This window comes from Pavona decussata, unplaced genomic scaffold (genome assembly GCF_977016875.1).
Source record: "Pavona decussata unplaced genomic scaffold, jaPavDecu1.1 SCAFFOLD_64, whole genome shotgun sequence".
In the NCBI taxonomy this organism is placed as follows: Eukaryota; Metazoa; Cnidaria; class Anthozoa; order Scleractinia; family Agariciidae; genus Pavona; species Pavona decussata.
Window position 1 is genome coordinate 4562501 of NW_028145484.1, and position 27331 is coordinate 4589831.

General features: G+C 38.5%; 2 protein-coding genes across 2 annotated transcripts; one reads left to right on the forward strand and one right to left on the reverse strand.

The window, feature by feature from the left end:
• Positions 1-11588: 11588 nt before the first annotated feature.
• LOC146478614 (uncharacterized) lies at positions 11589-13588 on the reverse strand. The gene is made up of 2 exons (XM_085111737.1): positions 13116-13588; positions 11589-12725 (listed from the first exon to the last, which is right to left on the reverse strand). Exons 1-2 carry the CDS (start codon positions 13419-13421, stop codon positions 11946-11948), a joined length of 1086 nt encoding a protein of 361 aa, XP_084967863.1. The 5' UTR covers positions 13422-13588; the 3' UTR covers positions 11589-11945.
• Positions 13589-18318: 4730 nt separating this feature from the next.
• LOC146478615 (uncharacterized) lies at positions 18319-21577 on the forward strand. The gene is made up of 3 exons (XM_085112201.1): positions 18319-18483; positions 19074-19125; positions 19824-21577. Exons 1-3 carry the CDS (start codon positions 18451-18453, stop codon positions 20309-20311), a joined length of 573 nt encoding a protein of 190 aa, XP_084968327.1. The 5' UTR covers positions 18319-18450; the 3' UTR covers positions 20312-21577.
• Positions 21578-27331: the final 5754 nt, after the last annotated feature.

The following is a 27331-nucleotide window of genomic DNA, read 5'->3' on the forward strand; positions in this document are numbered from 1 at the left end:
CATAAGATGTTTCTCTGACCTTGACAAACCTGCAAGCGTGGCATTGTAGTCTAAAAATGCCTTCTACAGACATGTTTCATATCACCTTTTAAGGGAACGTCTGGTAAAAAATTGTCTTAAACGCCCGGCATGGCATTACATGTAGTTGGATAGTTTAGCGTAGGTTAGAGAGCCTTGGACTTTCGACCTTAAGCGACATAGGCCGGAAAAGGATATGAACTTTTCTTGTCTCTATACGAGCTGAAAACGTGATTATACATTTAAAAAAGAGATACACAAATCACAAACTTCACCTGTATAAAGTGGATGCAACTTAGACTGATGTAATAATTAACTAACGAAAACAACGTTTCAATAGTAGGCGTATAATCGCTTTATGTATAAAGGGCAATTTTTTTTTGTTATGGTGGATTTCACTTGTGAAACAGTTGTTACGGTGTCTTATTCTTTAGTTTGTGTGAACATCACAGAAAAAATATTACCAGATTAGAATTTGGTGGCAAAGATTGGTCGTTAGGACTTTGTTTCACAATTTTATTGACACTAAAATCTAGGCATTTTCTAGAAGCTTTCATAAATACAGTAAAACAGGGCTTTTTAAGCTAACCATCAATGAATTAATGTCCAGTTACTGATGCCTTCAAGAAACATTGGGTCAGTTATTAAAAGACAGTTTAGACGGTGTTTAACAAAAGCACCTTCTAAGCTATTTTCAATTTTGCCAATCGCAATGTCTAAACATCTGCTGCCGAAGGTAACAAAAAGACTTGCATCCCAGACTAGAAAACTATTTACCTACTTAAAATAAATCACTTTTAAACAGATTTGGAGGCCCACCGTGATTGTCTTAAGCCGTGGCCTAAGTTAGACTCTGTTTAAATAACTGGCCCATTAGATTTATTAGACTTTTTGAAACAAGATTACATCGGCGTTATTGACAATTTAGTTGAAAGGAAAGAAACGAATGAATTTGTCCAGCCATTCAGTTCGACTACCAAATTTAAATGTACGATTAGTGATATCCCCAAAGAAGGGTTCGGTTACAATTTGGCCTCTTTGAACAAAATTCCCTCATATTCTTTGTGTTAAACTGTCTATTGAAAATATGTAATTATCCTGTCGAAAGAAAAGTAAGTAATAAGTTTGTTCAGACGAAACAATTGTCCTCGTTATTAATGTTTAATTATACGAAGAAAACCCACTTTCCATCAGTTAAGGGTATAAAGCACACCCAACAATTTGTTTTTGGCTATAGTCCGTTTCAACCTTCTCAACCTTTTCAACTTCAGTGAAGGATTTTTAAACATTTTAAACAAAATCATGTACATTAAGGAACATTAAAATGCAATCACACTTCCGACGATTCACTTAACACTTGTTTAAATTAAATTTTCCACACAAAGGAAGAGAACTCCATTTTGCGGGGGCCGCTTTGTTTTTTCAATAACGCGCGATAATAAATATTAATTTCATGTGCTTTATCGATGTGAATTCTTAAATGTGTTTCAAACCATTGCACACAGATCTTTTTTCTAACATCCTATCACGTTGCTACCGAGTAGTTTGAATGCAAAAGCTGCAGTCGTAGACTAAAATAACCTTAGAAAACATCTTTAAAATCTGTTTGTGTAGATCTTATAATAAGTTGTCCCCTGTTTTGTTAGCATCTAAGTGGTGTTGTAAGAACTCTAGGGGCCAGTTATTTAAACAAAGTCTAACTTAGGCCGTGGCTTAAGAAAATCAGTGGGCCTCCAAATCTGTTTATAAGTGGTCTATTTTAAGTAGATAGTCTTCTAGTCTGGGATGCAAGCCTTTTTGCTACCGTTAGCAGCAGACAATGTTTAGACATGATTGTTGGCAAAATTGAAAATGGCTTAGAACGTGGTTTTCTTAAACACCGTCTAAACTGTCCTTTAATAACTGGCCCTAGGTGTTTTAGTCAACATGCGACTTCATATTTCGGTCAAAAAGGTTACCGGAAAATGAACTGGATGACCTATTTCTTAAAAGAAATTGAGGTCAGGATCAATTAAACCAGTCCGTTTTCGAGATCTATTAGCTTTACCCTTATCAACAGGTGGAAGCTTCAAACGATAGTTCTTATTTATCATTAATGCTCCTAGGTGACCACCAAATACAAGTGGACAAGGCGTGAGACGTGACGGGTACAATTGATGAAAATTCTGTTTTTCCAGTAAATAGAGAAACTGTAAATACACGATGACGGAGCAGTGGTAATTCTAAGCAAAACTGAAATAGGAAAGATCAGATAAGTAAAATGCTTCCATTTTAGTTGTCAAGAAATGACATTTGTTTGAAAAACTCAAGTTTCTCAAAAATGGTCTCAGACAATGGTTTATGGAATTAAAAGAAGCTAATTGAAAACAATTCAAGGGTACCAGACATTACCTCATGGCAGTATTTTTTGGGGCCATTTTAGGTGAAACAAACAAAACTTTGAATTAGTATTTTAAGGCCTCTCATGACATTCCGGTCCCTGAACTCCTTTACGACTTCATATAACTCTTCAATTCTTCAAGAGCAAAGATGATTTAATGAAAGTGATAGACAAGTAATATTAACGCTATTGAAGACCCGTTCAAGCCCGGTTTCTAGGGTTTTGTTTTTTGATAATGAAACGAATTTTTAATTGAATGTTGGCTGGTAGCCGTGCTTGTTCATTTTATTGTTGTCGGGCTTACACTAAGACCATGTTACTACGACGGCTGAACCACGGCGGAAATACGTTCCCGATCAAATAAGGTATGATGATAGGTAATGCAGGATGGATAGAAAGCGTTATTAGAGTTTTAACGGCTTCTAGCCGCACGCTACAACACTGTAATAGTACACTGCACTTTAAAAAAATCGTATTCAAAGTACAATAAGTTGCATCTATAAGTAGTATATTTAAAGTCTCTAGACGATTTTGGGTGAGTTTAAGTTTTCTTATATTACCATTAATCTTATTTCCTTGTCCCACTGTTTTATCCTACTCGGATATCGGTAGATGTTTTTCTAAAAATTCAACTTGAGGACCTTCTAAACTGTTACTTTCAATAGCTGACTTCCTTTTAAAACAACTGTGTCACTCATAAAGCTACTTTTTCGAACGTTTAAATTTTGGACAAAACCAAACTTCTAGATATTACTTATCCGTCGGCGCGATGCATGTTCATTAGTCTCCACAAACGATCCAACAATCCTACCAGTCTTTTCACAGTTTCTGGGGTCTGGAATTGTTTTAACATAAGCCAGTAACCGATATATTCAACAAAGAAAACAGTTCAGTAAAAATGGTTTATTTCTAGCTACTTGGTTTGTGAGTTTGGCAAAATTATACCTTGCACGTACGCGCTCCAAGGGCAGTGCATCGAAATTATACCGCCCTTGATTTGCCAATCGGATTGCGAGTTTGCCTTACAGTCAGTCACCGAATTACGCTAAATAGTCACAGAAATATGATTTTTAAAGTTTGAGACAACCAAGATCAGACGCGGAAACAGTTTCCCCGAGTTCTATTCCGGAGTATTTCTACGAAGCCTGTAGAAACAAGGAAAGGGTTTTCTGTTTCATTTAGAATATAGCCCGTGGAAAATTTATCGTGTTTCTATAAAGCTATTAAAACACGCCTTTAATCCAATCAGAGCTCGCCTTCACTTAAGCTTGTATTTTAATGTGATTTATTCACTTAAACAGTGGCACCCGGTTTTATCACTGGGCTTACGATATTGGCTTTCAAACTAGATATAATATTAACACATGTTTTGGTATACTTTTAAACTCCTTTTTTACGATTATCATAACTTATTAACTGGCGAGGGCGTACTTAGGGAAACTGATATGATACGGTGCTTTTTCTCTTTTATTGCAGCTTGGACAATTGTCAATGTGCTTCACGATGTCGCTGCAACCATGATTTTCAGCTTGAATAAAGAAGGCCTTGGTAATTAAGTCCACTTTAAAGTTTTACATGCAGGCTGGAAGTATACCTTTAACCTTTAGCGTTCCTTCTTTCCATTCTTGTAATCCAAAAGTTCACTATTCAAAATTGAAGGGAAAAGGAAACAAAAACAACAAGTTTCACATGCAGTTTACCCAGTTTATCTACGGCTTTATATCAATCCTTTGAACGGTTAAAATCCGTTTAGGGAATCAGAAGACGGAGCCACATTACTTAACTGAAGGTTGCCTCTGGGAGTGAAAACTTTACTGATTAGAATCACTTCAGTTGACGGAAACTAACATATTTTTTTATTATTTTGTTCATTCGCGTGTTTTCTAGAATACTTTTCACAAACTAACCAGAGAGAATACTGTACTACAAAGCAAAAATGGAGTACACAAAACTTCGCTTTTCTTCAGCAACGAAGTGGTTATATTCTTTTGGATTCCATGTGCTACATTACACAGACCAGTGTTTGAGGCTCCCTTTTTCGTATTTTAACACTTTTACAATCTGTGTTGATAAGAAAGCATATTAACATCATTCCTCTTCTAGCATCTTCTTATATGCTGTTGAAAAGCTTGTGTTATTTGTCCCGAGTTGACAAAACGTTAAAACAGGAAATGGCGTACATTTTATAAATGATACACAGCGCAAGCTGAATGTTATTTGAGTTTTGCATATGTACATGTGTATGTTTCTGTTCAGTAAATAAAACGTATTTTGAACAATGTAGTGCGAATGTTTCTTTGTCAAGAAACTAGTTTCTCCACGAAAAGAACACAGCAAATAAATGCTAAGTGAGTTCAGTCGTGTGCGGATCAAAACAGTTCTCAGATAACAAAATAAAACGAAATTTGGAATTTTCATACGCGAACGTTCTCCATCGTTCTTCCATAAATTCCAAATTGGTATACTAATTTACAGAGTTGTTTAATTCAGAGGGGAACTATAACCGAATTCGTGTTACGTGATAGCACAGTTCAAAAAACGCCATCGCACGTCCATGTGGCCCGGCTTTAATTGTACGTTACGTGGCGTTAAGAGCTTTGGTACTGTATAACTCCCAGGGAGGCAATTAGAACCAATTAGCAAGGAACAAACTTAAGCCTTAAAATAGAATAAAGGACGAATTGGCCTTGAGAGAGCTTAAACACATTAGGACATCAACGGCCATATACAGTCACATCAGTGCTTTGTGCGTTGAATGTGTGTGATTTAACTTCATTAAGTTTTATTAGGCTGTTTTTCAATAACTTCAAAGCCCAGATAACACTAGAGAGAAAGCAAATCACGTGGCCTTGTAAACAGGCCGTTCATTAGCCTCAGTATGAATAGAAACGGTTGAAAACTAAGTGACAAAACACCTGCAACATCAACAGCTGTAGGCATGAACAAGAATAATACTACTTCATTAAGGCGCGGAGCAATTACATTCTACCTGAAAGAATAGTACTTTCGAGGTCAGTTCTTCATGCGGTGTTTAAATAAGTTAGAGCAACCTGCAATTGACTCAATTAACTATTCGGAGAGCTTCAAATAAACAGCCCGTCAAGATTGACTTGAATGAATAAATAAATGAATCTTTATTTATCTTACAAGATGGGTCAGCGAATACAAGGTAAACGCTGGTATAGACTCATGTATAGCTATTAAAAATGCACATTCTACGCACATGTATAAATCACATATATAACAGTTAAAGGCTTAAAAGAATAACTATTTACTACAGTTAAACTAACAATACGAAAGCAATCTGCGATAAAAAATAATCGGTAACCTAAGTACTTACAGACAGACATAGGTTCACGGAATGGCTCCAACTTATTCTTTCTCAACTTTAAGAAAGTTGGGCAAACGAATAAAAGTGAAAGCATTTTGTGTGTAGCGCCGTTAAAATATAAACATAAGTACAACCGTGAACTCTTCAACTAAATGACCAATAAAGACTAACTTGCAGTCTTATCAAGTGGTCTTTTTTTCGCGTCTTCTTATCTGAATTGCCTAATTTCCTCTGAATGTTACACAGTAGACACGACTAGCTTTTCTTTTACTCTTTATTAACTCCAATCATAGGTTCGCTTTCATAATCTGGGATTTTGAAAAGCAGCCTGTTAGCGGTAGTAAAAAAACAAGTGACTTAGTAATGTGTTGTAAGAAACGACTCGTGAATTTTTAAAACTCCACGACCGTTATGTCTGGAATGTCACCAAACCTCTTACCACCAAAACGAAATACGAAATTATCTACCATGCCTTCTTTGTCTGGATCTGTTCTCGCTGAGAGACTTTACTTGGCGTTTTACCATCTACTGCTGTTCTGACAGGTGGCGAGCAAGTGATTTTATATGCGGCTTTGTCGCTGGTTACTGTTAACATTAAAAAATAAGTGTTCTTTGGTAGTACCTGGTTTCTAACCAAAATCCATTTTTTTTGTCTGCGTTTGTGAAAAGCGGAGCTGTTTAGAGTTGGAAAAAACTATTGGCCGTGTTCAGTTTTCCTTGATTTTGTTTAAGCCTCGGTTCAAGATAATCCATTAAAGTGAATTATTTGTTTACTCAGTCGTTATGAATTTGAGAACGTTTTCAAAATCAATTGCTATTGCAACTGACTTAAAAGTATCTTATTGTGCTTTTCAGACTGGATTTTCACGATTTTACCCCTAATTCTCCGGACGTTTTTGGCACTTCTGCCAATGGTTTCTCTTGGGAGTGGATTTAAGAAATGTTACATCGGTTAAAAACGTTTCGGGAAGGTTCATTTTGTACAGTGTTTACGAATCTAAGGAAAATACTTTTTTTTAGTACTTTTTTTGGACAACACATGAAGGTAAAGCTGCGAAACAGCCATTTGAAGGTACAAAACAAATTTGCATATCGTTGATAAATAATTCAGAAAAACATTTTGAAAAAGACCCGCAAATCTTCCACGTGAACTAAATTGAAAAAAATATTGCTTCTACCTTTTAATCAAATAGCCTGCGAGGGAAGAAAGGTTAAATGGAACCATTCATTTGCAGAAGACAATAATGAATCTTTTAACCCGTGAGAACGCTAAAAACAGAATAGTAACTATTATTTCGTAGCTGGTGACGATAAAAGGTGTGGTGTTAACGTTTTTGTCATTTTGGTTTGAATAAAACGGAAATGTCTGAAAGGAAAACTGTTTTATTTATCTGCAACCATGGTTAAGGTTTACATACAAACAGGACTAATTATGACAATGTTTTTGTTCAATTCGCCTGGAACGGAGCGCATTAGATAAAAGATACAGTACGACCAAATTAATTTTACTCCTTTGTCTTGAAAGGAGCAGGTATCTCAAATGGGAAAAACGCCAGAAATGGGGTCAATAAAGTAAAATACTGCTTACACGGATTAAGCCATAAGACTGTAAAAGAAAGAAAGAATTAACTCAAAACTTTTAAATCGTGGCAGCTGCTTGAGCAGTGTTTGACTAAAAATCTGATAATTGTTTGTCAAAAATTACATAGTACCGTCGAAAAACAAGAAACATAGCTGATCCTGATTTAACCTATCAGTACATGACAGCTCATCTTCAAACGACAAATAAACGGACTTATTATTTACTCATGCTTCAACAGTACTAGCATTCATATAATTGTATTGATATTTTCTGTTTTCATGTACTTTAATTACTAGAGGAGCATCGCAGCACAGCTACTAGACAATGCCGAGTTCCCTAGGATAGACGACTGCCAAGCCATATTTGCAAGCAACGTTTTATGAAATAGAGCAAGCGCTGAGAATAAAATAGTTGTTTAGCTCAGCCTTACTGCAAAACGCACAACGGATGCGGAATACTTTATAGGATATGTGTTCTCCTCAGCCTCCACAACAGCTCGGCGAGATTTATCTATTTTATATTGAAAGAAGAGCACTGTTGTTCGCGAGTGTCCTAAATCGTTCACTAACCAGTAACAATGTTTAAGAAAGTAGCTCGCGAACTAAGGCCGAAGTCAAACGTTGAAAGCACGAGTCGTTGTAAAAGGCCATACCACACAACTGCATTTTCATTTGTGTTTTCTTTCGTAAAATAAGGAATCAACGAATTCGAAAATGGCTCCTCCGGTTCATCTCAAACAAGAAATTTCTGCCATTTTTAAAAAAAAACGTCCATGAAACGCTGCATTTAGTCCAGTAAAACAAGTTTGGTTTTACGGGCTGATTTTCACGTTTAAACTGAGGCATCGCTAGAAAACAACATAAATTACTTTAATAAAGGGCGACCAAAATCAAACGTGTTTTAACAGCAACGATGCATGATCTCAAAGTCATAACGGATAAATTACTCTTCCATAGAGCATTTAAAACTGACAGTATCTAAAGTGTTCTATAAGCGAAGAGAGGGCATGCAATCTTTTAGATTTCAAAACAAAGTTAACATATCTTATATCTTATACAACATATCTTATATCTTTCACAAATAAGTAGGCTAAAACTTTCCTAGAAAGTTTCAGCAAATGGCTATGAAAACAATCCCACTGTTGTTCTTTTAGCAGGACGACACTAAACATTAGCGCACAGCGTCGCTTTCAGGTACAACTTCCTTGTTACAAAAGCTTTACAAGTACCGACTGTGACCAAAACAACAGGAATCTGAGCGGTAGCAGCGGCTGTATCGTGCCGCCAAAATTTAACAACTCCCTTTAATGGAACATAACATGTTATATACACATTGTTTTGATAAACGTTTCGTCCTTAATCGCGAGCAAGATGCTAGTGTCGTCCGGTGCGTCATGTCTATTGTTGGTTTACCCACATAAAGATGTTCACCTGCTGCTGTCGCAGTAGCAGTTTACACCGTTTTTTTTACAATTTCCTGAAACCCGTGGCGATAACAAAACTCTTTCCCTCGCAAAATTGTACTAGAAGTCATGCAATGTGTTTCTTTCGCGTCTGTGGATGAAATCCTTAAGTGTGTTCATTCAAAAGAGAGCTATAGATTACAAAATTGTTTATTTCCTGTTGTGCTGTTTATTGCCTTATTTTCGCAACCTTTTTATCGCGAAAATCATTTGACACGAAAAGGTGAGTCACTTGTTTCTTAGAAGAAAGTTTCAGCAAATTTGAAAAAGTCACAAAAGTTTAATGCCGCTAAATATCGCCTTTCCGAAATCTCGAAATTTAGTCGTGAATTTTTTTTAATAAGGTATATCTTGCATCACAAGCCCAGATTCTTCCGAAACAGATTGGGAGTTAGACTGTTAAAGATTCAGGAAACCAATTATTCTGGGGGGGCCAGAAATTAGACCGACGTTATACCAACAACGTGGAACGATAGCAACACGCAGAGAGACCCTTGCAGTCTCGCAGCGCGCTATTGTGATTTTCTCTGGGCACACGATGAGCAGGCTTGCTGTATATATAGTTACCTCCCCGCCGTGAGAACTTACTAACAGTGCAAACACGAACATTGTCAAAATCCGAATGTTTGAAGGAAACAGAAACGAAAATATTGAGAAGTATTTACAGCGGGTCAACAAATTTCGCAAGTGTTTTGTGTAGGTAAAGTGGACGTTTGTTATACAATTTCCACGTTCCGTGATTTCGCGAATCTGAGCGATTCAGCGGGAAACCACGCCTTTGTATAGCGAATACATATTTTAAAAAGATGAAATTAAAAACAATAAATTACTCTGCGTTTGAACAATTTGTTTGCGAAACGAATGCAATGGGTAAGAGCTCCATTCACTATCGTATGGAATGGTTTAATGAGCTGAAATCCCTTATATCAATGATTTAAACATCTTACGGAAACGGCTGAATATGTTTTTAAGGCTTGAACAACTTCAATGTTTTATTTTGCCTAAGGGAAAGCGGCTAGCCGAAACATGTATGCCCCTGTACAATAAACAAAAATGGCTGTCTTTATAAACAATCAATGTACTGTAGAAAGGCAAATGCGAATTCATGGACAATATTATTACCTGTTACATACAAATAATAACGATGAAAAGGCGTTTTGGAATTCATGCATATCTAAGCGAGCTTTTGAAAGAAAGGAAATTCAAAAAGTTGGCTTTATTTTGTAGATTCATAAAGAATTAAAACACATGCAAACTAACCGAGCATTTTTTGTTATAGTAAATATATATGTACAAGAAACTTGTTTTTTTTTTCTTTGAAGCTGTGTTTTTCCTACACATTTAGCGTCGTGTTGACATAGCATCTGTTTTAGCAATCTCGCCCTTCAAAGAAGTAGCAGTATCTTCATTTTATTGCTATTTGAACTTTGGTGCAAGGCAATTGGCGCCTTTGTTTAGTCTCGGAATTATTCACTGCTAATTGCTGCCGTATGCTTGATTGCTTGACTGTTGACCAGAAAATAACTTTAAAGCGGTAATACTTAGACGTCTCAAAAGTTACTTCATTCCGACAACGGCTTATAATTCCTCACTCAGAGCTGTACTGAAAGCGTTGTCAAGACAAGTTTTCAAATCGACGTTCCAAATTAAACAACCTAAACTAAGTAAGAGTTGTTTACTTCGTTGCGAGCTGGCTATTTATACAAAAGCGTGAACACAAAACATACGACAGGCTTTAAGAAGGGGGGACGTCTTTGGAGACGATTAATTAAGAAAATTGCTCTGTAGTAGGGCTCAACCTAGTTGTAAATAGGCCTCCCCAATGTTACACAACAGACGATGAAGAGGTTGATAAACAATGGCAAGCCCACAGTGCCTGAACAATACATGGCTAACTATATAATGAACTCTGCGAACTGAGCGAACACTACAGGATTCCAGCCATTATCTTATTTGTTTTAGCTATTGATTTGTGTGTAAAAACGCTCTTACGGAAAATTATCATATCAATGCGCTTAAGTCGCAACTCATATGTTTTCCACGCTGTGCTATTGTCAAACTCGCAAACAAATAACTCCACAGGGTTATTCGAAAAAAAGTGCATTTGTGTGAACTTAAACTCTTGAGATTCTTTGCAGTAAGTTTTTTAAAATACTGGAAAGTGAGGGAAACTGCTGAAAGCGATGTGAAATCACAGCGTCGTTTGACCCTTGCATGTGTGACGCATCGAAAATGGACTTTGTCGAGTAATCATTGAAAAAAAAAGAGTTCATAGAGTAAAGCTAAAGGTGCTAATTACGCTGGCAAAAGCTTTACAGAGTGCATTTTCTGCTAATTGCTTTAAGCAATTAACGAGCCTTCTGGAATTAGAGGCTGGAAAAATAATATGAACGCTAAAAGCAAAAAGACTAAAATCTCTCGGCTGACTCAATCAAATCAGTGTACGCCACCCAGTTACAAAAACCAAAATACTCTTTGAAAAGTAGAGGAAAACAGTGCTATTAACACCAAGAGCAAAGTGTTGTAACGATAAAATGTACTAATTGATTCTTGGCGTAATAGGGTTTAAAAAGTGTAAATGGTCAACAAAACCTCAATACAAACATTGATCTCCTTTTTTTTCCCGTTTGTTTAACGATCTGTTTTCTTACAGATGGCTGAGCGTATTTGCAATCCTCATGTGTTAACCAAGAATACACTGGATGAATAACTGAACCTGGTCGGCAAACATTTCCAGATCACAAGTCCACACAAAATACCCGTGTCGCTAAATATTAATGCAGTAATTGAATTAAGGAGTCAAATCTACGCCATAAATATTTATTCGTTATTTGCTTACATTCACAGAGCAAGGTGTCAACACAGACAAAAGGTAGCGAAAGTTTACTCGACTTGGTGACTGAATTTCCTTTTTCTTCCAATGTGTAAAATACATCGCTTTAAATCGTTGTGACACTTGTGGTTTCAAACAGGGTACGATGAAAAATGGAATGGCAACAGTGAATTACGAAGAGAAAACGCACTGCTCGCTTCGAGTCAGTAATTAAATTGAAAATCTCTCTGCTGGTAATACCAGCATCAAATATGTCATTAAGAGACATTCTCCTCTCCCTTGATTCTCTACTTTTCATATACTTAAATTCGCATTTACACTTAGTACAATTTTCACAGTTTATTTGCAATCGGATAGAAAAGGCGTGCATGAAACTACAGGCGACGCGTTCTCTTTTAAGAAAGAGAAGTTCGTTCTCGTAGGAGCAGGAAATGGCAGTCTGGGTACCGCACTGAAGGCGGATTGAAAAATAGAGTCACTGTTAACAAGATGTCGATCTGACAAGAATGGAGACGAGGAAATGGTGGCCGGCCATTGACCGGATTCTAACGGGGAACGTGAATGACTGAGAGTGGGAAAAAGCGGGTTGGTTTGCGGGTAGGAGGGTTGTAGAAGTCCCAATCCATGGCAGTGGCTTGGAAGTGTCATGTCTGGTGATGAAGGGACGAGGCACCTCGCGCTGGGTGAAGGGTGTGGAAGAACCGGCGTGGGATGAGGGAGGGAAGACCCGGCACAGTTCATACCATGACACGCCATTCCCATTAAGTTGTGTCTTCGCAGCTGAGGCGATAAAGGTGTTGAAAAAAGCGATGGAGGGTGCGACCAAAAACCAGAGCAGAAGCCGTGAGAGGGATCGAGTGAATACCCTGGGATGGGTGATATTCTCTGCTGGCGTTTGAGCGCGACACGGCTTCTTGAGGAAGGCGGATTCCGTCTTTTGAGCTTGCCAGTTGTTCCACCTATCACCACATCGTCAGCGCTAGGATCCAGCATCCAGTAATTTCCTTTACCAGGGTCATCGTAATGCCGAGGAATCTTGACAAAGCACTTGTTCAAGGAAAGGTTGTGTCTTATAGAGTTCTGCCAGCCTTGTTTGTTATTTCGGTAGTAAGGAAAGTTCTGCAAAAAAGATCCAGTTGAAGACTTTAAGTGAGGTAACGACACCTTGTACAACGTAGGCATTACAAGGTTTTAAGAGGTGCTTTGAAAGACGTCTTATTGGGTATGGGTTGACTTTGATGTGTATATATAATCAACAAAATTTAACTTAACAACGCTGATGAGCTTGAAATAAAGCTTCCCACGGTGTGGTAATTCTCAAGATTACACCAAAATGAAATCAGGTCAATATTTTGTCAGGTCATATTAACAGCTAACTGTAAACCCTAATAAAGTGTCACCTAAATTTAACCACCAAAAGTACAGTAAAATTGTTAAATCTACCATTTATTTCACGCATGGACCAACAAGACAACCGCATGCAGGAATCAAAGCATTTCGAGTACTAACCTTCATAATGAAGTCATAGATGCCACTTAAAGTCAGACGTTTCTCTGGTGAGCCTCGGATAGCCATCATTATGAGAGCATTGTACGAAAATGGTGGCTTCTCATGCTGCTTGTCCTCCCCGTCTTTGCCTTCAATCTTTAGCTCTTCTTTCGCTGGCGCACCGTCCTTGTCTTTTTCCTCGTCCGGCGAAGGACTCTTCTCTATGCCTTCATCTTGTTGTTGGATAAAATCTTTTTCCTCCGAAGAGTTGTGCGAGTCTTTGAAGTTCGGTTCTTGGTAATCACCATGTTCGCTGCTCTCTTTCATCTTGATAAAGTTTGTCGCACTTGTTTAAATGTACCAAGCTCTGTACATGGAATTCTTATAGTTAATGACTGCTCTCGGTAGCGTTGCTTGCACTACTACTGCTGCTAATGAAGACCTGTGGATTGACTGACTCGCTGCTTTACTTGCGGAGCTCTTAACGTGTTGTAATACTCATGATACGCTGTTAACCAAGCACAGTAATTGATACGGTGGTGTACCTGTTTTCATCACGAGCCAATCAAATTCTCCGACTGCAAACAAAGTGCTGCGTACTGAAAGAGCCCTCAGGGTCGCCGGTGCGGCCCTGCATTGTTCCCAGTGTTTGTGTTAATAATCTATGTTGTATTGTTGACTTCAAAGAGGTGCTAAACTCGCAACCAATAACTCGGGCCAAAAGCCCGTTTTAGCTCCGCCTTTCTAACAGAACTACACGCGGGGGACACAATTAAACAATGTACTCAATACCCAAGTAACCCATACTGTCTTCAAAAGAACTAATAATTCGTGATTAGTAAGGAGTTAGCTTTTTGTTCTTTCATTGAATATCTCAACGCCACCGTTCCCTAGTTTTGTATTTCCTGTTTCCCTGTTGGTGGTGCTAAGAATAAACGGCGTCGAAGTTACGACTCCTAGCAAAGATATCACGACTTGCTATTTTCTGTGAGAGTATCATATATGCTCCTAGCAGTTATTAAGTCTTACAAATTTAGTGTATTGCCTCAATAGAAGAAGAGTTTGTTGGCTAGATAATGAGCGTTAATGGTGCTTGCAAACAAACAAACACTAAGTGAGTTGAACGCGAGTGGTGCATTGCAGTAGGACATGAGTGGTTTGAGCTCTAAAGTTTAGGCCGAAAACTGAAGTCTTCAATTTAAGCGACAAATATGTTAGACCACTTCTGTTTTTAAGAATTAGTCATATGTTGAGAAACCACTTAGCTTTTTTATGGCATGATTATGATTTCGACTAACAAGCAGAACAGATGTAACCAAACAGTTAATTTGATGCATTTAACACAGCCGATGCATTAACAAGATTTCTAACAGCCGGCGCGCAAAATGGCCGTTGCCGTCGAAAAACAAATAACATTATCCCCATTTACGGTCCACGAAACTTTGTATTCAAAAGGCGAAGATACACGCTACGAATGGCGTGATACAGTGGTGTGCTTCCTTTGTTCATCAGCTTATTGTTCTGGTAAACAAACTAGCTCCATGTGTTTCGCGAGATGGTCATTTCTTTTACAGTGTAAAGAATTCCTACTGGGATCCCGCTACTACTGATCACGGCTGGGATATGGGAACCGATGAGCGTGGGAAAGGGCCTGTTCGTTTACTCACAAAATCATAACAATATTTTGACTCTCACTTCTTAGAGCGCGTGAGGTCAAAGAAGGTCTAAAAGAGAACCAATGATTTTAGGTTGCGTTCGATTGACCGTATTCCGGAATAAGAGTAAGCGGAATAGCTGTTAGATTTCTCTTTTCAGTTAAGTAATTTGGGAAGCCATTTCTGCAAACTTTCGCTGACACATGATAATTTAAGAGCCGTCTCGTACTCCAGTACCTCCTAAAATCTCTTATGAGGCCGGATTTCTTGTTTTGTCATCGTTGTATGTATTCCTATTCCGGAATAGGGTCAATCGAAAGAAGAAGAGCACTGATGTATAGTTGCGTTGTACTAGTTCATACGGACTCCAACATGATTTAACCCGCCTTGTGTGAATTGAGTTTTGACGGAACAAAAAAGTTGATTCTAGAGTTTCAATCTCTTAAATCTGAACAAAAGTACATCAAGTAAATTGAGCAAAGGAGGTAGGAAACGCATTAGACCAACACTGAAACAACAGTGAATGTTTTTAGTCCAACTTAATAAAATTAGAAATTAACTGAAACGCGTCAGGGCAGCCGGTGAACGCGGCTTTTCTTGAACTGCATTGCGTTTTGATGTTAAACCACTTCATCTAGAGCAGTCAGTTGAGAAGGTATGAAAAATTTGAGCGCAAAATGTACAAGCGAACACTTCGATCAAAAATTTTAACTTTCAAAAGTTAGCAACACTACGTAAACATAACATTTCTAACAAAGTCAACTAGAATTGCAACAGGTCTTTTCGTATTTGCGCGATTGGCTAATTTAATTACCCGGTTTTCAAGAAAAATTTAAAAAAAATTGAGAGAGAAGACTCGTGAAATTTCCACAAGGAAAACGATAGTAAACAGAACTTTAACTTCATCTAAGTTAGAAAGTTGACAATAAAATATGTAAGCGGACCGTTTAAAACATTTGCTTTTAAATTAATTAAATCAGTCTGGTATTGGTTGCCACACAAATTTTAACGGGTGTAATTGCGAAATTTCAATGGAAAAACGGCTTGAAGTTTTTCAAAGCGAGAAAACTGTCAAGTATAATTCTTTCAAGTGAAAGGTTTATTCCAGTTTACCGTAAACAGAGAATTTATAAACCAAGTTATCTGTATCAAAGCATATTAGGAGTTGGTTCCTCGAAATACTGTGTGAACTGGTGACCCAAAAGTTTACACACAAAGGAACGAAAACAGCAAAATTGATTTTGTATTCTTAACACGTACTTTTTAAATAAAAATATTACAGGATTGAGCTTCGTGTATAAACAACAGGTTATAAACATTTATGGTAAATTTAGGATTTACCGGATAAAGAGATAGCACGAGGTATTCACTGAGATAAGCCACACTGAGAAGGTCAACAGGTTCAGTAAAAGCAACGTAACAACCGTAGTTTCCAACATTTTCTCCATATATTCAAGGTTTACAAGGATTCCACTTAAAACGAGATTCAGTCAAAGCTGTATTGCTTTTCAACAGGTACTGTTATTGCACTGGTCAGTCGCAGTGACGTACGCCCACCAGATCAACGCCTAGGTTTCAGACTATTTAATTCGATTCTCAGACTTTAAACATTCACCCATGTTGCCAAAACAACAAACCTACAGTCAGGACACAAAAAGAATCTACAGTTTATAGAAAAATGGAAAAATAAAGGAGGATTAAGCATCCGCACAAAGGACGAGTCGAGACCCCCACTTCACACAGCTTGGCTTTTAAAGAGAGCAAAAGATGACTAAGAAGTGTAACACAAACTGGCTCAGTGGGAGCTGGTCAAAGGAGAGTAGGATGCTGGGACTAGCAGCTGCTTACTCTCCTTAAAGATACTCTATCGTAGATCGACTTTTTAGCGCAGTCACGAACGGTTTTTTTGGTTTTAAAACGGCAATATTAGCGCGCTTTCTTGAGGCAAGTTTCTTGGAGAAGTTTTAACTGGTGGCTTGGTCGTAAACCACAAAACAATTATTTGATATATGTTAAAAGAAATCGGCGACATATTTGATGTTGTTAATGAAGAGAGTTTTGCTGACCCTGTCAGCGTGAAAATCATCATATATGAATACTTATAATTATTTCAGAACATTCAGTTAGTTCCTGAACGCCAAAGAGATGGTTTGTTGATATAAGATTCAGAGTAGTCTAAATTCGCGGGTAAATCGCCGACAGACGAAACAATTTACTGGTATATTGAAAAATCGAAATTGTTTTGGTCCCAAAAGTACCCGTTAATAAAACAATTTTACTGATTTAAAAGTGAGCATGAATCTCGGTTAGTTTGAATATATATCCTATAAGTTCTACCTTTTCTTTATATGCCAAATAAAACTAGTAAGTTACTAATGTTTGCTTTGAACTGTTTTGTTTTTAATTTCTTTTGTTGTTGATGTTGTTGTCGTTGTTGATGTTTTTGTAAGAATCTTAACTCTGGGAAAGTGTTGCGAACAAATAATTCGAGGTTTAAATTGTCATGCATGTATGTTGCTATGCCGGAAACAAAAACACTTATTCAACAGCAAACGCACTAGAATAGAAGATCTCGTCATATATTTGCGACTCGATTAAGTGAATCAGTTGAGAAGGTAGCCTCAAAGGTAGCCTACTTCACTTTCTGTGCGCATGAGTTTAGGGTTTGTTCAGGGAGGCTGAAACGCCATTGCTATTTTCAAATGTTTTGCAAGGGTGGAAAAAGGGGCCGTTCTTCATCCTGAATGTCTGCATGTATTTATTCTAATTGTCAACTTCAGTACTAGACTTTCAAAAAAGTCCTTCGTCCGATTGATATGGCGGGGGACGACTTCGTCGCTCGCGGTCTAAAAAAGCTCATAAAAAAGCTCGCCCCGCTCGCCAAACTCGCGAGGATAAATCTAGCAAGTCTACTTCGGTGCGTAAGTGCTGCTTTTGTCAGTGGAGATATTAGTACAATACCGATGTTAAAGATACATTCGGATCGGCCTCAGTCAGTCAAATGACATTAACTGTTACGACCGGTTTGAATAGTTTGGATTTTGTCGCAGAGCTTTAGCACCTACTCCTCAACGAGAAAGGAGAAAAACGCTTTGGGAATCTGCGACAGTTTCACTCAGCGACAGATGGATGGAAAACGCACTCCGCACGTTTCCCTAAAGCTATACTGTTTGATAATCAGCTTAGTCTCCCTCAGATGTGATGGCCTATTTTTCTAATTACTATATCCTTGACTTTACAAATTGGGCACACTGTAGGTGTTTGCTCCCTTGGCTAAGGTATCATCCACTGGGTATCATCGATCAGTCACCTTTTTTGTCGGTGGCAAAAAAAATCATTTTCGTAGAGTTGTCAGCTCACTTTCTATTCTCAACCTCAGAGCCTTCGGCTTGGCTGCGCAAGAAGATGATGCTCACTTTCTTTTAAAAGCAGATTAACCGCAAACAACCGGAAACAAAATACAGTTTGACGTAAACCCAAAAGCTGCGTCATGTTTTGCAGATGTCGCAATTGTTTGGTTTTCCGTCGATTTGTCAAGCGTTACTATGGGCAACCTTCATTTTACGCATGCGCTTGTCAATAAACTTCATTACTCGTTAACACTGCTCGCCGATTTTCCGGTTAAAATAGACCAAAATAGGAATATCCAAGACATAAATGTGAATTTGCTGTGTGGGAACTGTCGCTAAGATTGATTCTACATGGGCTGTGGTTCGTCCTCGCCCGGAGCAGTCGTAAGTTAATAAATATCGATATTTTACCGTGAGAACATTCGTAACAGCTGGTTGACTTCGATCGTTAGAAGAAGGCAATCTTCTTCGTACATTTCAAACTAAATTAAGAGCCTGTTTATCACTTCACGTAACTTTTTAATTATTTCAATTTGACGGTATTGATTTATTAATTTTTGGCGAAGAAATCGGGAATAAAAATAAGACTTAATTATCCTTTAAAAATTGTCAGTCGAATATAATGTGGTCTACCAACTTGGTTCGTAGAACCCTTGAGTCTCTCCAAAGCTGTGGTATAAAGTTATAATGTTATGCATCCTCGATTACGACTCACGTTTACGGCTAGCCTGTAAATCAAACTTTATTTGTACCCAGAACTATAAACCAACATTATTCTGTTAATCATTAACCAGGTCTACATTGTAATCAGTGTTTGGACACTCACTTTCTACACAGTTAACAAAATAAACAAATAAATAAATAAATAAATAAATATATAAATAGCGGTCTCAATTGCCCAATACTGTCTTGCTTGCAAGCTTTCTCCCTCAAGTTTGAAACTCGATGTATCTGTTCACTTTATGTCTGTTTAGGTAACAACACAACAAGCAACTGTAGTCTCATCAGCACCCCAACACACTACAGGTAAGTGCAGGCTGACTGACTGCAAATGAGTTTGTTTGTTTGTTTGTTGATGTACATGCAGTGCATGTATTATGAAATAAACCAGCCCCAGAGACTGTAGTTATGGATATGTGAGGGCAAGTGTGCAAAGGATCCTCCAAAACTGAAAGGCTGGCTCACTTGAACATCAACATCATGTCGACTCTTTTCAACAAGCTGCTGCCTGTGTTAATGATTAAATTTGCTACATGTCGTGATCAATTCAAACCCAAGGGTCTCTGCTCATCTGGATTTCAGTGAGTCCCACCTCCACCTCCATCAACATCAACAAGTCATCTAAGAATTGAGTTATTGTAACAACATTCAAATAAGTGGTCTGCCAGATGTCGTTGAGTTCAATGACGAGCCTATTTTATGGCAGTGAACCACTACAGCAACAATATTTATAAGCTGCTTTGCTTTACTCAAGGCAAAACTAACTCTTCCTCCTCTTACATGTACATATGCAGAGTATGTAGCTATTTGTGCAACCAAAAGCCATTGTTAGAGTACAGTTTTTTAGCCATTTTGTTTGACCAGATGTTAGGTAGGTTTGTGGTTTGTGCAGCACCAAAGAGCCACAGCCCATATCATGGTCTAGAAAGGGGAGTAATAGGACAGCATGCTATTGCTGCCTGTAAATTTAATTCACTCTGTGTTATTTTTATTTCCTTTTACAGTGCAATACCCTGCAGCTTATCCACAACAACAGATTGTCAATAGAGGGTACCCTCAACAACGTGGGCCTCCACCAGGCTACTTCAATCAGCGTGGCTATCCTGGTGCACCTGTGGGGTATGGAGCCCCAGGCATGGTTCAACAAAATCAGACGGTAGTCGTCCAGGACAGAGACAGAGGCGGAGACCTCCTAGTTGGAATGGCTGCCGGGGCTGTGATGGCAAATGCTCTGCATGGGCCTCACTATTATGGCCATGGAACGCACATCCATGTACATGATCACGACCACTTCCATGGTGGGGGAGATCATTTCCATGAGCACCATCACTATGGAGGGCCGGAGTACCATGAACACTATGGTGGAGATGGGGGAGGATTTCATGATGGTGGGGGATTTGATGGCGGTGGCGGATTTGATGGCGGTGGTGGCTTTGATGATGGTGGGGGGTTTGATGGCGGTGGTGACTTTGATGGTGGTGGGTTTGACTAGTGTATTTGACATCACAAAAGAAGAAGAAGAATTCACAATGCAAGTCGACCAGCTGAGACTAGAGTTGACATCTCATGTATATAAATGTATATAGACTCAATAATTGCATGGCATTGATATCATTCAGGACACAGAAAAGGATTATTTTGCCACATGCATGTACATGTACATATATGCACACTGATTGATTGTTAATAGTTTTTCTTTTGTGGCAGGCGGTAAATTCTTTTCAAATATTTATTTGAGTGCATACACAGGTAAATCCTTTCAGTCTCTCCTTCATGTAAAACATGCATGAGATATGAGTTGGGTGTCTAAGGTAAAACAGACCAGAGTTAATACCGGTCACTCCTCCCCCCCCCCCCCCCCAAAAAAAAAAGAATAAAAATAACAACAACAACAAACAAACAAAACTGTCAAGTTCATAGAACCAAGTTATGAACCTTCTCCCACCCATGTTGTAACTGGTTGGCTACTCACAGCATTCCTGGCTTTCAACAGAGATACAATATTGAGTGCATGCATGTATATAACTGTCAACAAGTTTCACTGTATATACTCAGCCCTCCCAAAATGTTTTTCAGTAGTAGGCATACTAACATAAAAAAAAAACTGGAAGCAAGGCCCTGGTCCCGTTGCTTGTTGTAAATTGTACAAACCAAAAATTGCCGCTCTCCCACAGGGAGACTTACCTCAGAGCGTTGTGTCTACTTGTGGGAGGTGATTTCATGCCACTCGCATGGTTTGCTTGCTTTACTATCCCTAGGAAAAATAAGGGACTCCTTGTAGTTCATCAATACTGCTGGCAACTAGTGCCCCATCTGTGGGAGGATAGCAATACTTATAGTTGCTTCATGCTACAGAAACCAGGTTAATAGGGAACTGGTCAAAACAAGTTTGTTCAAAGAGGACCCACCTTGTCTGGGGTAGGGGGGTTATCGAAGACACTACCGACAAAATTTTATTGGCTTTAAAATTTGAGTTGACACAGAAAATTATATTCAGCTAGCAAGAGTCAACATGGCTAGAGAAACAAGAAAAGTGAGGTTTGAATTTCACTGTAATTTTTTACTGCTGGATAGAGTGGTGGCTATGCAATAAAGACATCACCTTTTGAGGTTGAGGAAGGGGGGTGCAGGCAGAGAGCACCATCTGTTTTGTGGTTTGGTGGGTTCTGTTCGAGTATAGTAGTTTTGATCGCTTCCTATATACTAAGAGTAACTTATGTGTATATATTAGATCCAATAAATGAAAGGTTTTGGCCAAGAGGGGTGCAAATGACTTTTTTGATTTTAGAACTAATAACTGAAGGGTTTTGGACAAGAGAGGAGTAAATTACTTTTTTGCCGTGAAATCCGAATTGCTCCAAATGAGCCCTATTTTGTACACAGACTGGTTGTCAATGTAAGAAACTTTAAATGAACAAGAAATAGCTTATTCTTTTTCTAGAAAATGCAAGTGATCTATGATACAAAGGAGATACTGACACTTAACTGATTGCTTTTGTATGCAAGACTAAACCAGGTCAAGCAAAGCATTGGTAGTTGTGAACAAAAGAACTGAAATCAGTCAAGGGTTCATATCTCCTTTGTGTAGGTAGCTCGCATTTTCCTCAAAAGTAATAAGCTATTTCTTGTAAATACTCAGCAGTTCGCGCAAAAATTAAATGAAGGGGTGCCTGGAAAAAAGCCCTAAGTGACTTCTGTTAAATTGCTAGATTCTCCTTCCAAACTGCTTTGTATTCGCTTGTGAAACAAGAGGAGAATTTGACCTAACATCAAAATTATATGAAACTAATTTTCTTACATGACAACCAGTATGCTAAGAATAGGGTTTATTTTAATAGAGCAATTTCGAGTTTAAGGTAAAAAAAAGTCATTTACCCCTCTTGCCCAAAACCTTTTAAATATTTGATGGGACTCTGTTCACCTCTGTATCCACATTCAGTGGAAACCTCGATTTCACGATGGTCGATCTAACAATAAATTATTTAACAATCAAAATTCTGTGTCCTGGCAAAAGTTATTTATAAATCTGAAGTCTGTTTACAACGATATCCCGATTTAACGATATGCATTTTCTGACCATTTTCTGACCATTTTCTGACCATATCGTAAAATCAAGGTTAAAAAAAGTCAATGACATTTTACTGGTGTAAGAGTAACCATGTACAAACATTAATAATTGCCTTCGATGCAGAAAGAACGCTTTCCTAATAAAGATTGGAGTTGACATTATACGGGACAGTCGATCAACAAATGAATGGATCTTGGGACACGTATCTGGCATCCCCTGCAGATTTTGCAGGGGCGGATGACATCATCACCAACTTGGTAAAGGAGAGAGAGCCTGGGATTGGGATCATCAAACGCACTCCCTAATCTTTGATTATTACTAGTAGTATAATTATCATAGGATTTTCCTTAGAAATTATATGTGAGCTGTGTGCAAGCTTGTCATATTGTTAATGCCACAAAAATCCTGCGGTAATAAACTTCCAGTTCCCCAGAGTGTCTCTCCTGGCGACTAAACGCTGGCCAAAGAGCCTGAGGACTCTGGGTACGAGATTGCCTTTTAATTAAGCTCACTGTAAAGACGCTAGCTAGAGAAATTAAAGTGAACTGACCAAGATCAAGAGAAGCTGGAATTCCCTTAACACTGAAACTATGATAGATGTTGAGATGATTTTCCAATGGTTTTAAGTTAAGAACGTTTTATCATTATTGTAAGATCAAAGTTTACCTCGGGCCAAAGAACATGACATCTGTACCAAACATTCCAGCGGCGTCTCATCGACCGAAGCTCAACTGGCCATGGATTGAAAACCTCCATTATATTAAGTCGGATTCGTTTAACTTCACCAAGATAGGCACGTCTATTTTCTTCTTCATTGAAATAAACTAAACACAGTAGGGGAAGAGTAATGTCGCACGATTTGATAAGGAGCGGTAAATCACCCACTAGCATAAAGTACGCTGACCAGTATTATGGTGGGCGTATGAGCATGCAGTGCAATCCCGGCAGACCTGAAGACAGTACCCAAGTGACCCCTTCCTCCTTTATCAAAGTTGAAAAAAATAAAAACGCGTTTTCGCTTGGAGTACCCAAAGGTTTTCATTGTCAACTTCCAAGTTTGCTGCGGGGGACTGATGCAAGATGGGGTGTAATGCTCCTAGGTATAGGTGTCTGGGGGTGTTTGTTATTGTTCCCTTCTCCAAACTCCCGAAAAGTTTTCGGACCCGCGAAGAATTCAGTTCAAATCTGTTTTCTTTCGATTGTTGGTGATTGTCGTCATGTGCAAACTGACACAAAATTCTTCGTTTTGTAGAGTATTTTAAAAATTTTAGACATTTTTTGGTAATGAAACAGTGTGTCCGTTAAATAGTTTTCGCGTCCAAAATGTCAGGAGAGTTTTGAGAAACACCCGCCCGCTGTGTTATCACCCTTTGCTTATTATAAGCTGGAAAAGTCTAACTTCCATGACACGCGGGGGAGCATCAACTTGTGGATAGCCTTGGCAAAAGCCGAACCCACTTTCGAGCAACAACCATGCAGCTTATCAGCCCTCAAGGTCACTTACCGAGCAAGCTTAGTAACCGATGTAGTCTGAAATGTCAGGTTAGGGGGAGGAGACGGCTGACATTTCAGACAAAGTAACTATGGCAACGGGCCCAAGTTTAGTCTGCAGGAGTCTGTATGAAAGGTGCTTTAGGTGCTGACCCGGGGGTCAGCGTTTTATCGAAACCCTAAAATATGAAAGTTTGCGGAGAGATCGGTTCAGTCTTGAAGAAGTTAAAGTGTCGCAGCATGCTTATTTTTCTGATCATGTGAAAAAAGCAATGAACACAATGATATGCAAAACGTAATTAACGGTAACTTGAAGAGGACTCAACCAGCATTTATTTTAATGTTTAATGGAAATTTTGCTTTAAAATATTTCGACAATCTTTGCCTAGTAACAAAGATCTCATGCTGCAAGTCAGGCCTTCACTTTAAGATCGAAGTGTTGGAAAAGTCTAGTTAATGCTTTGATTTATAGCAGAATATGGGTTGCGGACCTTCAGGTGAACGTGATTTGCCGTATGAAAAGGTGTGTATTTGCCGTGGAAAAATAATATTTGGCAATTTTCAAGATCACCATTATGGCTCATATCATAGCAAAAAATGCACAAACGATGTTTTGTGCGGTCTGTCGTTTGGCTGCCGGAATAAATCTCGTTTCGTCTTCAGGGGAGTGGTGGATTTTGCATCCCGAAAAATCACTTACTCAGCTGGCATGAAATTCCCTCAGCTTATATCCACATTATATAGGCCCGGACCTGCGGTTACACTGAAGCATCTTAAGATATCTGGGAGTCTTATCCAGTTGTTTCCTGCCTTCTGAAGGATTTTCTTGCGCTCTCCCCCGTTTCTCGTCCTCAGTAAACCGTCTTCAGTCGAGTGAACCAACATAAAACTCGAGAAAATGTTTTCGGAACGCAGAGAATGCTTGCAGAAAACTACCACCCATCTCAAGATCCTTTTGTGCAACCCGCCCTGTACTAGACTCGTGTTTTTTTTTTATTGTTGTTTTTGTTTTTGTTTTTCCACAAGAACCTTTTTTATAAGAACGTTGATGCTGAGATTACCCGGCCCGCCGCCACCCCCGCCTCTAAAATGTAAGAACATATAGAACATTGCCCAGGCTGAGAGTCAGTTAAAACATGTTTAGTTTGACCAAATGTTTTTAAAATGATCAGTATAAATACAGACATAATAATACGTGTAAAACTCCAGTCTGTACGGTCCAATAACACAAATGATAAAGGGGCACATTTTAACATTAACAATGGATTTTTTATTGCATGCCTGGTGCATAGCTGAACATCTCATTTTGTGTCGGACTTAGGCTCAGTATGTTTTGAATTGTCTTGGTCACGTCCGCATAGATTTATTGAAATACTATAACAGGTAACTTAAGAACATTGTAAAGGCGCACGTGCGTGCGAGAGCATATGCACGTGCGAGGAGCAAGCTAATTAAATAGGGGAAGCTTGAAGAACTTTGAGTGGTGTGTTGGGGAGTATGCCATTTACTAGTTTAAAATTTGGAAAACCTGTGCCGGTAATTGAAAAGTTTAGATATCCACTTATTTTATTTTTCTAATGAGTATTCATCGAGTTTTGTTAAATTTACTGCCATCAACAGAATTTCCTTGAGTTCTCACTTCTAGTATATGCCTCTGTCGACAAAAAGCTATACGACACGTAGGTCGACTAAAAAGCCCGTTGCCCTTTCCTTGCTCGCCATTTGTTTTTCAACAGCTGCATATGCTAAAATTTTTAATCGCAATAGAAAGACGTCTGTTTAACAAAAGGCAAATTAACTTTAATTCTAACAGTTGAAATTCTCAAGTTCCTTATCAGTTTGAGAAACTGCATTTAACGTTAAATTTTTGCGGTACTTAATATAATAGTCATCAATAAGAGATCTTGTTGTTCTTTTTTTACTTTTTCTTTTCTCTCAATCCCTGATTTCTTACAGACCTTCAGGGTTAAAATATCTATTTTTATCCCAATCAAACTGAATAACTTAGTAAAACTTATGTTTCCATGGCAATCACTACAAAATGAACTTTATACAATGTTTCTAATATTTTGATATTCAACACTTGTCAATCAAAACTAACGCAAACCTTTTAATGTTGAACATTTAAAAATATATGTATTTTAGGAAATCCCCGGAAAAGGAAGAGTACAACCATCAGTGATTAACGAAACAGACGAAGGAACTCAAGGTATGACAGGCAAACAACACATTTACCTTTCCTTCAATTTTGTGAAAATGTTTTAACATAATATTTAATAATCTTCAATGCTATTTCACTAGAAAATAAGTCAAATTGTCAACAAAAAAGCAATCCTCGCCGTAATGACTCAAATAAAAGGCAGCGACCTGCTCCGCGGTCCAGGAAGAAGAAACGAAATTCAAATGGAGTACGCGCTAAGCCGCCTCGGCAAACAATAAGTCGCCGAGGGAAGACAGAAGAAGAAAGCTCAGATAGTGATACAGAGGATGAGGAGGAAGAACAAGAACAACAGAAAGACACAGAATCGATCACAGAATCGAGCGAGGAAGGAGAAGATCTTGATGAGGATCAAAGTGGAGTAGATGAGATTGGACAGGATAGAGGTGGGAAGGAGCTTGATGACGATGGAGGAGAAGATCTGGAAGAGGGAGATGAAGGGGCTGAAGCAGAAGGAGATGAAGAAGAGGAGGAGGTTGAAGAAAATGGCGGCTCTTCCGCTTCTGTTTCGGCTGCTTCTGCTTCAGAGGATGAAGGAGATGAATCACTAGTGGAGGAAATTTTGGACTTTTTTTCTGAGCTTTGAATTACAACAGTTCGGTGGCTCGATTAGTTCAGAAGAAACCTTAAGAAAGACGACTCGTCTAAATATCTAAAGATTTCTGACGCTTGTACTGCCGATAAATAAACAATAGCCTCCATTTGGCGCGAAAATATGCTCAGATATTTGTCCGCGGACATTATCTGTTCCGAGAAGCGAACAGTTTTCCGAGAGCGAAGCTCGAGGAAAACTGTGAGCTTCGAGGAGCAGATAATGTCCAAGGACAAATATCTGAGCATAGTTTTTAAAGCCAAATGGAGGCTATTATTTATTGTGGTTATTATCCTTCAAATATTTTTCGCAACATGTAGCAACGAGCTTGAGTATTTGAACATTTTGTTTAAGAACAGTTTACCGTCCAAAACGTTTTGAGCGTATGTCGTTTTCTGATACTGCTTTATCGACCAGCAGGTTTATCTCCTTCTGTCACAAAAGCAAACCGCGTCCCCATCTTGACATTAATTTTAATTGTAAACTTGAAGCGCCTTGAAGTTTTTGAAATTGGGGAATATCATCGGATATTCCCCAGTTTTAGCTGGGGTATATTCGGTCACGTGAGACATTTAGACCAATCGCGCGCGAGCGAAAATATTTGATGGATTATAATTATGATTATATACAATGATCTGGTCAG

Coding starts and splice junctions, on each gene's coding strand:
- LOC146478614 (XM_085111737.1), bottom strand. CDS start 13,421: ATGAAAGAGAGCAGCGAACATGGTGATTACCAAGAACCGAACTTCAAA. Junction 12,726..13,115: donor TCTATGACTTCATTATGAAG/GTTAGTACTCGA, acceptor TCTTTTTTGCAG/AACTTTCCTTACTACCGAAA.
- LOC146478615 (XM_085112201.1), top strand. CDS start 18,451: ATGGGCTGTGGTTCGTCCTCGCCCGGAGCAGTC. Junction 18,484..19,073: donor CGTCCTCGCCCGGAGCAGTC/GTAAGTTAATAA, acceptor ATGTCTGTTTAG/GTAACAACACAACAAGCAAC. Junction 19,126..19,823: donor AGCACCCCAACACACTACAG/GTAAGTGCAGGC, acceptor TTCCTTTTACAG/TGCAATACCCTGCAGCTTAT.